Source organism: Nelusetta ayraudi, unplaced genomic scaffold (genome assembly GCF_046127955.1).
Source record: "Nelusetta ayraudi isolate G7.1 ecotype Tasmania unplaced genomic scaffold, CSIRO-AGI_Nayr_v1 ptg000048l, whole genome shotgun sequence".
In the NCBI taxonomy this organism is placed as follows: Eukaryota; Metazoa; Chordata; class Actinopteri; order Tetraodontiformes; family Monacanthidae; genus Nelusetta; species Nelusetta ayraudi.
This window is the reverse complement of record NW_027466098.1, coordinates 9,963,341-9,973,020: the sequence shown is the minus strand read 5'-3', so window position 1 is coordinate 9,973,020 and position 9,680 is coordinate 9,963,341. Positions and strand designations below refer to the sequence as shown.

General features: G+C 45.1%; 2 protein-coding genes across 2 annotated transcripts; both read right to left on the bottom strand.

The window, feature by feature from the left end:
- Positions 1 to 349: 349 nt before the first annotated feature.
- Positions 350 to 4,377, bottom strand: LOC142895297 (tripartite motif-containing protein 59-like). The gene is made up of 4 exons (XM_076036211.1): positions 4,072 to 4,377; positions 3,454 to 3,675; positions 2,485 to 2,694; positions 350 to 1,577 (listed from the first exon to the last, which is right to left on the bottom strand). Exons 1-4 carry the CDS (start codon positions 4,324 to 4,326, stop codon positions 975 to 977), a joined length of 1,290 nt encoding a protein of 429 aa, XP_075892326.1. The 5' UTR covers positions 4,327 to 4,377; the 3' UTR covers positions 350 to 974.
- A 1,579-nt stretch (positions 4,378 to 5,956) lies between these two features.
- LOC142895303 (tripartite motif-containing protein 59-like) lies at positions 5,957 to 9,583 on the bottom strand. Its single transcript, XM_076036222.1, has 5 exons — positions 9,251 to 9,583; positions 8,430 to 8,716; positions 8,120 to 8,341; positions 7,193 to 7,402; positions 5,957 to 6,954 (listed from the first exon to the last, which is right to left on the bottom strand). Exons 2-5 carry the CDS (start codon positions 8,670 to 8,672, stop codon positions 6,583 to 6,585), a joined length of 1,047 nt encoding a protein of 348 aa, XP_075892337.1. The 5' UTR covers positions 8,673 to 8,716; positions 9,251 to 9,583; the 3' UTR covers positions 5,957 to 6,582.
- Between the last annotated feature and the right edge of the window lie 97 nt (positions 9,584 to 9,680).

Genomic DNA, 9,680 nt, shown 5'->3' with positions numbered 1-9,680 from the left:
TCTCCAGAGAAAACAGGATATTTAGCCCTTTGTGATGTCACAAAGTCCATCTCTCCAAAACTGCGCGTTTGAAAAGTAGAGCAACCAAAAAAAGAGACTGGACTTTTCTCATTTCTGGGGAGTTTAGTGACAGATGAGATATAAGAGATATATTACTGTAAAAAAGGCATTTTTTTTCTTTATTCCCAATGCAAAAACTTCAATTTTGAAGTTTGTATCTGTAGTTTGAGGTTAAATTCTACAACTCCATGCTGTGACACTCCAAATAATTTGAATGTAAAAGTTCACCACATTGAAATAAAAGGTTAGCATACGTTTTCAACATTGTTTTTTTTTATTTGCACATAAAACATTTTTTTTAGAAACTCTTATGTATTGAAATTAGAACAGGCTGGCATGTTGGTTGCATCAGTTAACAAATACAAGGTCATTCACTGAATTATTTCGTTTAAAAATTCAGTTGAAGTTTTTTTTAATTGCACAAAAGAAAATCTAACATTAAAAAAGGCAGCGGTAATATAAATTCAATAGATTAGTCATTCATATCTGTGCACTGTCTATATACAAAATTATGTATGGGTGTGATTAAAGCTGTTAGTCCTGCTCAACAATAACCAGGAGAAAACAGTGGCATAACCTGCTCAAACCTCCCCTGGGAGGTAAATAAATAAATACTATGCTTTGTAATACTCGGTAGGATTGTAGTTCAAATGTACCGTTTCAAAAGCAGTGTGAGCAGCTCATTTAAACATGGTGGAGTCAAAGGTGTGAAATGTGATCTGTGGAGTCACAAGTCGAGTGCAAACAGATGTAAATGATACATGAGCCATGAGGCTTTCCCAGCGTTACAGTTCTGAGGCAACATTTTAGTCTATGTTCCCCATCAAAATAAACATCATAAATGGAGTACAGGGTGATCGGACATCTTCACTTACATGTTTCCGTCGATTTCATCTCGGCGCGCGACGAGGCTTTCAGAACAGAACCGCCAGCAGCTGGAACAGAGCTCCGCACTCTGAGAGGAGGTGGGAGCTCCACCTCTCTGCGGCGGCTCCCACTGCCGAGCAGGCCGAGTCTGCCGAGTCCCAGAGGGAGGAGAGCAGCTCGCTGCCCAGGCTGTGGACCAGCTGACTGCAGCGGGAGGCCAGCGAGAAGCCCAGCGACGCCCCCCCGGCCGGGTCCGCCCAGACCACCGCCAGCAGCAGGAGGAACCCCAGCAGGACGGCGACCGCAGCGGGCGGCAGGTGGCGCCACGGCCCCGCCGCCCGGCCGCCGGGCCGCTCTGCCAGTGGAGCTGCTTCTGTGTCCGTATCTGAGCCGGTTCTGCCGCACTTGGCGCAGCAGCCCAGCCGCGGCACCGGCGCCTCCTCCAGCCTGCCGATGGTCACCGAGGGCCAGTGCTGCCGGAGGAAGTCGGCCGCCCGCGGGCTCACCGAGAGCTTGATGGGCGAGGGCAGCGGGCTGGAGATGAACTCCGCCACCCGCTCCCGGAACAGGTGCACCCTCTCCAGGAAGGCCAGCGGTGACTCCTCCTCCTCCACCGAGGAGCCCACTGACACCAGCTCCAGCTGCTCCTCCTGCAGCAGAGAAGGTACAACTGGATTTAACAAATTACAACACTAATCTATGTTATAGAATGTTTAGATTCATTTCTACTTCTGAAACCACTTGAGTGGCAATTTATGACTCTGAAAGCACATATATGAAGAAATCCAAAAATGACTGATTAATTAACAAAATTGAAAGCCTTAAATATCAAAATATTTCAAAAAGACTCACCCTAATAGTAATAATGACGGCATAAAATAAAAATAATAACACAATAAAGTAATGATATAAACAATTTCACTCTTGTAAAAAGCCTATATTGTAAAAAAAAAAGAAAAACAAAGCACAACAACAACAACAACAACAACAACAACAAAAACATAAAAAGCTACATGCAGTTTTCAGCGTCGTCCTTCTACCATCTACATACCAATAAAGCACGAATATGTGCCACCAAACAATTCAATGCTAAGGATAGTGCAGCTTGCTAGAATGTAGCACAAACAGTCATTTTCAAGAAAAAAAACAGAAGAAAAGCCGGGACATTCTTGCCTTTAATAATAATATGTACTTCCTTTGTTATGTCGTCCTTGTTTTTGCCAAGCGGAGGTTCGGTGCTCATGTTGTGCAGGGAACCAGCTTGTTTTTCGTGCTTTCGTTTTGTTTTTTTTGACATGCAGCGCAAAACTACAACATCTGGCGCTGAGTCTTTTTTTTTTTTTTTTAATTTGTTTAACGCTCTTGAGATCTTTGGAAGGATTTGGTTTAATCCCTGACAAACAGTCTTGCTTTATGTGGCCTTAATAACAGCCAAGGCACCGAAACATTTGTCTTTGTTTGATGTATTAAGAGACCAAAGGGTCTTATTACTTTGACCACAAATTCCCAACACTCTTGGGTCATAAAGTGCCACTTTAGGTAAAAACAGACACACACCTGGAGTTCCTTGACTCTGTCGACGAGCGGGTCGAAGGCCTGAGACACGTCCGCTGCTGCTTTATCCAGAGCGTCCAAGAAGGCGCGCTTCTTCCTGGCTAGCGCCGCCTCCAGCGTCTCAAAATACTGACTGACTTCCTGTCGGTCCCGCCGCACCAGGTCCTCACAGCAGCTCCTCTCCTCATCCAGCTGCTGCCCGAGCTCACACACCTGACAAGGGGAACAAATGGATTTGAAAAATGTGTTTCCTTTCGCTTTTCAGCTCATCTCGAGCAAAGCCCCTTGTAATAATGATGCTACTTGTCACTATCTGACTCAAGTCCAAAATTCAGCTCCTATATAGTCGCATTTGGGTTAAAAACGGGAGGCTTGGCAAAGACAAAAAAAAAAAATGACTCCGAGAGAGGGTTGCTTCTACACTGCATCCACACTGTGCTCAAGGACAGAGGAACTGGACCGAAATTTGTCTCATAAGGGTGAATAGCAGCTAAAAAAATATGCTTAAATTTTGGAAGAATACTGAAGACCCCACAGTGAAGCTGTGGATCAAGGATTTAACAGAGAAACTCCACAAAGAACGAATTAAACTAAAGAATTTCCTCAAGATTTGGTCACCAGTTACTTATTTTCTTGAGAAATACTCTATATAAACTCAAAGTCATACTGGGGGGGCTGACAGTTTGGGTGTTTTATTTTATTTATTTTTCCCGTCTCCCTCTTCGCCTTTCAATCTGGAGTTCTCTGCATCTGCAGTGGTCTTTTGAATGTACGTTTCTTTTGTATGTTTTTCAGACACTGCGAAAATCTGAAGCAGTCTTCATGCAGACTTTGGCTGGCTGCAAACTAAGCTTCAAATAAAAAAAAAAAAAAATTGAAACAAATGAGTCACTCTGTGGCCTCAGACATTCGCAGACGCAAAGTGAAAGCACCAGTAAAGGCTCCACATGCAATGGAGAGGAGATCCAGCACCTGTGACCACCTGCTCTCCGACAGTGTGGCCAGCAGCAGGGCCGGGGTCTGCCTCTCCCGGTCGAACGCCGCCTGCAGGTCGTCGATGGCGTGGCCCTGGTGCCGCCCCACCGTCAGACAGAGGCCGCAGATGAGCTGCCGATCCTGGACGCAGTACATGTTGAGGGGCTGCATGGGGTGCTCCTGGCAGGACCGGGGCCTCGGCTCACCGGCGCTCTGGTACTGAGAGGGAGGTAGTGATGTGCGAATCAATACTACAGTGTCGATGCTTCCGTTACTTCCTGTTTAAACGACTTAATCCGCACCGGTTACAGGGACTATCATTACAATTACTACTACGTTCTAGACTGCGTTGTTTTTAGTTGGACTAAATGGTATGAGCAATATCACCTTTGGTTTTTACTAGGTATTGCATCAAAATGAAAACAGTGGTATCGCACATCATTAACACACACACACACACACAAACAGGAATTTTCACAGATTTCAAGTATCGGTATCGGAGTATCAAATCTGAAAGAAGATTGCCAGTATGGCACGTCACTAGAGTGAGGCAAGAGGGTGCGACGGTGCTTAGTGAAAGGGTATTTTCTTTCGGAATGCTTCCGATGCTCCTACTTTTTCAACGATGGCGCGCAGGGACACGTTGGAGGGAAGGGCGTCGACGCCCGACGGTGCCAGCTCCACCACGCTGCGGCAGTTGGGGCACTTGAGGGGCAGACGCAGGGGCCGCCAGATGGAGTTGTTGGCCGAGGCCTGGAGCAAAGAGTCCAGGCAGCTCTTGCAGAAGGTGTGCGAGCAGGGCAGCACGCGCGGGTCACAGAACAGGGAGTAGCACACGGAGCAGGTGAGGTCCTCCTCCAGGAAGTCCATGATGCGCGTGAGCCAGAGTCCAGAGTCCAGAGTCCAGAGTCTGCGGGGTTTGGGCGAGAGAAGGATCTGAGTTTGAAAAAGGAAATGTGGGGCCCCTGTTCACCATAAAATGATTGAACACAAGAAGCCTCAATGTGTTGGTTGCTGTAATTTAACCTGGTCACGACAGAAATTAAATTGACAAATTTTTTGACATAAGAGTCAATTATTGTTTTATTTTTTAAAGTTGCCACTGTAATTCATTTGAAAATAAATAATAAAACTTGAGATCACAGCGTTGCATTCCTCTAAAATCTGTTTTATTAATCCATAATGCATGTTATGTAATGTTTGTTATTTTGAAGAGTTTTTTTTTTTTTTTTTTCTTACAGAGATTGTCCATTAAATGCTGGATTTTGATAGGAAAGTATACAAATACGTTTTTGCACCTGGGTGTATGACAAATTAACACAAATGCAACTCACTTTATTGTGTTTAACTAAAAAAAAAAGTGCGGGATTGTAGACACTGGAGGGGGATGAACAGCCCTAACTGGGGTAAACTGCCCTCTCCAATGTGTTCTGATGTGTCTCTCCTCTTTCCAATGACAAGCAGCGACTGTAAACAACAGGCCTTGTGTTTGCAGCCACTCAGTCCCAGCGCACACAGGCACAGAACAGCAGTTTGAACATGTTGAGTTGTGCGACGCCCTCACAGGTCACACAGGTGTCGTGTCGCGACTCAATTGACCAAAAACTCATTAGTCGGTTGTTAAAAGTGCATAGAACTAAATTAAAGTTGGTGACAAGTGCATGCAGCATATGTATAGTGGCTTTCTGGGTTGGCGCGACAATAATAACCGGAGTTTAAACGTTTAAATGTTAAAATTGGTCTTAACATATAGTAAATAATAAGAAAAATATAGAAATTTCGAGCGGCCGTATACATGTGAAGTTGGGAAGAGTAAGTAATAGTCAGGTTTTATTTGAATAAACTCAGAAATGCTTACCTTCGGCTGACTAAATTTCACGTTTGTTTGCTTGTTTGTTTGTTTTGCGCGACCGGTCTAAAATGAGACGCAGGCGGGACAACCAGCAAAAACAGCGAGCGCTCGGAGCTTCGAGTCCAAAACACTTTTTCATTTCCTGTTCCCTCGTGCTGCGTTCAAGAGCACCGTGAACTGTGATAGGCGCTGACGTGAAAGGCGATATGCGCAAAGTACGTGAGAAACATTCTTAATATCTGAAAACCATTAACATCTACATTCATAAAAAAAAACTATATGTAAAAAAAATTTAAACTAAAGTTAGTGACAAGAGTTTGGGGAAAGTTCTTTCATCTTTCATTCTTAACACTTACATTTCCGTCGCAATTATTTCAGACTGTCGTGAAGCCAACACTGTGCGCATGCGTATAATAGAGTCCAGCGTCCAATCACTTACTTCTACTCAATTTGAAATCAGGATTGGTGGCGTCACACGGAGGTTTCTGATAATATTTTTTGAAGTTTGTTTTTTTTTTTTGTTTTATTTGAGAAGTAAATTATTGTAAAACCAGTTTCCGTACCACTTAAAAAACACCACAAATCACACAGTATTAGTATCATTTGGGTTTGACTATTTATTTTTGCTTATAGACAACCTATCCTGCATCTCTCCCCCAATTTTTTGGGAGGCCCACCAATTTTTATTTATTTTTTTATTTTTTTATGCCGTCCACGTCAAAGTTTGAGATTTGAAACCACATGTTTGCTAATAAGTAATGCTGCAAAAAAGAAAGCGTATGAAGCATATGAAATGCATAGGAAAAGAGAAGAACGCTTGGGCCATTTAAGATTTGTTTTTACCTCTAGGTGGCGCTCTGGAGCAGCTGGAGTTCAAAATTCTTGATCAGATGTAAAACTTTTATAGACATGTGTGCAAACTGTGGTAAGGATTGAAGCAGGCTCAGGAGGCCAAATTGGGGTTCAAAGTTGCTGAGGGAGAAGACGGGGGAAAAAAAAAAAAAAAAGAAACATACGAAATACAACAGGGTTCTTCGCCCTTGCGATAGGCTTGCTCTGTCCAAGGTCAGGTCTATCGCAAGGGCTCGGTCCCTAACTATTTACAATGTCAGCTACTTAGAACACACAAATGCTCACACTTTTACTTTTATAATTTAAATGACTGAAATTCACAGAACTTCAAAGTAGTACGCATGCAAACAACCTTGAAAAGTTTCTGAATATCCATCACAGGTGTCAAAATGTCAGGAAATCCAGCAAATTCCAAAAATCAATCAGTGGCACCACATCCCCAGTGCCCGACGCCTGGGCAGCTTTGCTGCCGCTGCTGCCGCCGCTGCCACCGCTCCCACCTCTATCGCCGTCACCGCGTCCGAGTCCGGGCCAGTTGTGCCACAATTGGCGGAGCAGACCAACCGGTCTGGCACAGGTGCCTCGTCCAGCCCGCCGATGGTCACCGAGGGCCAGTGCAGCTGGAGGAAGTCGGCCGCCCGCGGACTCACCGAGAGCTTGATGGGCGAGGGCAGCGGGCTGGAGGTGAACTCCTCCACCTGCTCTCGGAACAGGTGCACCTTCTCCAGGAAGGCCAGCGGTGACTTCTCCTTCTCCACTGAGGAGCCCACTGACACCAGCTCCAGCTGCTCCTCCTGCAGCAGAGAAGCGGAGGCTCAGCGCTCATGTTGTGCCGGGAGCCAGCTTGTTTTTTTTTTTTTGGAGATGCAGCGTAAAACTTGTTTCATATTTGTTTAACGCTCTTGAGATCTTTGCCAAGGCACCAAAATACTTTCTTTGTTTGTTGTGTTAAGAGACCAAAAGGTCTTTGACCTAAAATTCCCAACACTCTTGGGTCATAAAGTGCCACTTTAGGTTATAACAGACACACACCTGGAGTTCCTTGACTCTGTCGATGAGTGGGTCGAAAGCCTGAGACACTTCCGCTGCTGCTTTATCCAGAGCGTCCAGAAAGGCGCGCTTTTTTTTGGCTAGCACCACCTCCAGCGTCTCAAAATATTGACTGACTTGCTGTCGGTCCCATCTCAACAGGTCCTCACAGCAGCGTTTCTCCTTCTTCAGCTGCTGCCCGAGCTCAAACACCTGACAGTGGGGGAAAAAAATCGATTTGAAAAAGTGTGTTTCCTTTCGCTGTTGAGCTCGTCTCCAGCAAAGTCCCCTGCAATAATGACACAACTTATCATTATCTGACTCAAATCCAACATTCAGCTCCTATGGTTGCATTTGGGTTAAAAACGTGAGGGTTGGCAAAGAAAAAAAATAAAACAAAAACAATGACTTTATTGTTTGACCCTGGTAAGGCCTGCTTCCACACTATGTCCAAAAACAGAAGAAGCTGTGCCTCAAGACACGTCAGCAATTTATCTAATATGAGTTGATGGTAGCTTAAATATTATACTGAAGCTCCTACAGCAAAGTTGTGGATCGTGGATTTAACAGACACACGCAGATATTTTTTGAATGACAGAATGAAATAAGCGGGTATGGAAAATGAATGAATGAAGAATGAAATATTTTTTATCTGACGATTTGGTCACCACTTATTTCTTTTCTTGAAAAATGCCCAATATAAACTTGAGATTTACACGTGTTACTGGGGGAGGTGGCGGGTGGGTGGGGTGTTATTGTACTGTTATATAGTATTATTTCCTTTTTTTCACCTTAAAAGGGACTGTTCCCGTCTCCCTCCTCTCCTTTGATTATGTAATTAATTATCCGTGTTTGCAGCGGTGTTTTGAACATACATTTTGTAAGAAACACCATTAAGGCTCCACAAGCAATGGAGAAGAGATCCAGCACCTGTGACCACCTGCTCTCCAAGAGTCCGGCCAGCAGCAGGGCCGGGGTCTGCCTCTCCCGGTCGAACACTGCCTGCAGGTTGCCGATGGCGTGGCCCTGGTGTCGCCCCACCGTCAGACAGAGGCCGCAGATGAGCTGCCGATCCTGGACGCAGTACATGTTGAGGGGCTGCCTGGGGTGCTCCTGGCAGGACTGGGGCCTCGCCTTGCAGGATCTGTGGTACTGAGGCGGACAAACAGAGAGTGAAGCCAGAGTGTGACGGTGCTTAATGTAAGGGGATTTTCCTTCAGAATGTTTCCAATGGTCCTACTTTTTCAACGATGGCCCGCAGAACCCTGTTAGTCGGCAGGCCGTCGACGCCCGACGGGGCCAGCTCCACCGCGCTGCGACATTTGGGGCACTTCAGTCTCAAGCGGCGCCGTTTGGATGCCGAGGCATGGAGCACAGAGTCCAGGCAGCTCTTGCAGAAGGTGTGCGAGCAGGGCAGCATGCGCGGGTCACAGAACAGGGAGTAGCACACGGAGCAGGTGAGGTCCTCCTCCAGGAAGTCCATGATGTGAGTGAGCCAGAGTCTGCAGGGTTTGGCGAGAGAAGGATCTGACAGGACAGCGCAGTGGGTTTGAAATAGGAAATGTGGCAAAAGCTAGGATTATATAGTAATGTGCTTCATATTGGTTGTTAATGCTTGTTTTTTGCATGGGTGTGTGACAAATTATTACAAATGCAGCTCCATCCCCATGCTGGATGGGGATGAACAGCCCCAACTGGCGCAACTGTCTTCTCTAATCCCTTATTGTTATAATGGGACTCTCCTCTTTCTAGTTACAAGCAGCGACAAGGCTGGCACACACACAAGTTTGGGAATGTTGAGCTGTGCAACGCTCTCACAGGTCACACAGGTGTCGTGTCGCGATTCAATCAACAAAAACCTCATTAGCCGTTTGTTAGTGTTTAGAACTGAACTTGTTATTTACAACTGCATGCATTATATGTGTAGTGACCCTTTCAATGTAGGTGCGACGATAATCAACGGAGTTTATACGTTATTTGTTTAAAATGGTACAATAATAATAGTAATAATAATAATAATAATACTTGGTCTTTTATTTAAGTAAACTCTTAAACGCTTACCTTCTGCTGACTTCGTGACCGACTTAAAGTGACCCAAAAACAGCACGCGCTCTGAACTTTATTCGTCAGTCTTCATTTCCTCTTCGCACGTGCCGCGTTCAAGAGCATCGTGAACTGTGAAAGGCGCTGACGTAAAAGGTGAAATGCGAGCCCATTAGAAACATTATTAACGTCTACAATTAACACCGGCGTTCATTAAAATAAATAAATACAAACGTTAGTGACAAGAGTTTGGGGGAAAAGTTAAATCAGAACACCTACATTTCCGTCGCAATTATTTCCGACTGTCATGAAGCCAACACAGTGCGCATTCGTACGATTGAGTTCAACGTCCCATCACTTAACTCCTCCTCAATTTGAATTCAGGATCGGTGGCGTCACACGGAGATTTCTGTTTGGTAAGTAAATTATTATAAAAACCAGTTTCCGT

What these genes read in the sequence shown, in the direction of transcription:
- LOC142895297 (XM_076036211.1), bottom strand. Translation starts at nt 4,326, where the DNA reads ATGGACTTCCTGGAGGAGGACCTCACCTGCTCCGTGTGCTACTCCCTG. An exon ending in CGGAGAGCAGGTGGTCACAG is followed by an intron (nt 2,695 to 3,453) that starts GTGCTGGATCTC and finishes TCCCCTTGTCAG; the next exon opens with GTGTGTGAGCTCGGGCAGCA. An exon ending in ACAGAGTCAAGGAACTCCAG is followed by an intron (nt 1,578 to 2,484) that starts GTGTGTGTCTGT and finishes TCTCTGCTGCAG; the next exon opens with GAGGAGCAGCTGGAGCTGGT.
- LOC142895303 (XM_076036222.1), bottom strand. Translation starts at nt 8,672, where the DNA reads ATGGACTTCCTGGAGGAGGACCTCACCTGCTCCGTGTGCTACTCCCTG. An exon ending in TGCGGGCCATCGTTGAAAAA is followed by an intron (nt 8,342 to 8,429) that starts GTAGGACCATTG and finishes TGTCCGCCTCAG; the next exon opens with TACCACAGATCCTGCAAGGC. An exon ending in TGGAGAGCAGGTGGTCACAG is followed by an intron (nt 7,403 to 8,119) that starts GTGCTGGATCTC and finishes CCCCACTGTCAG; the next exon opens with GTGTTTGAGCTCGGGCAGCA.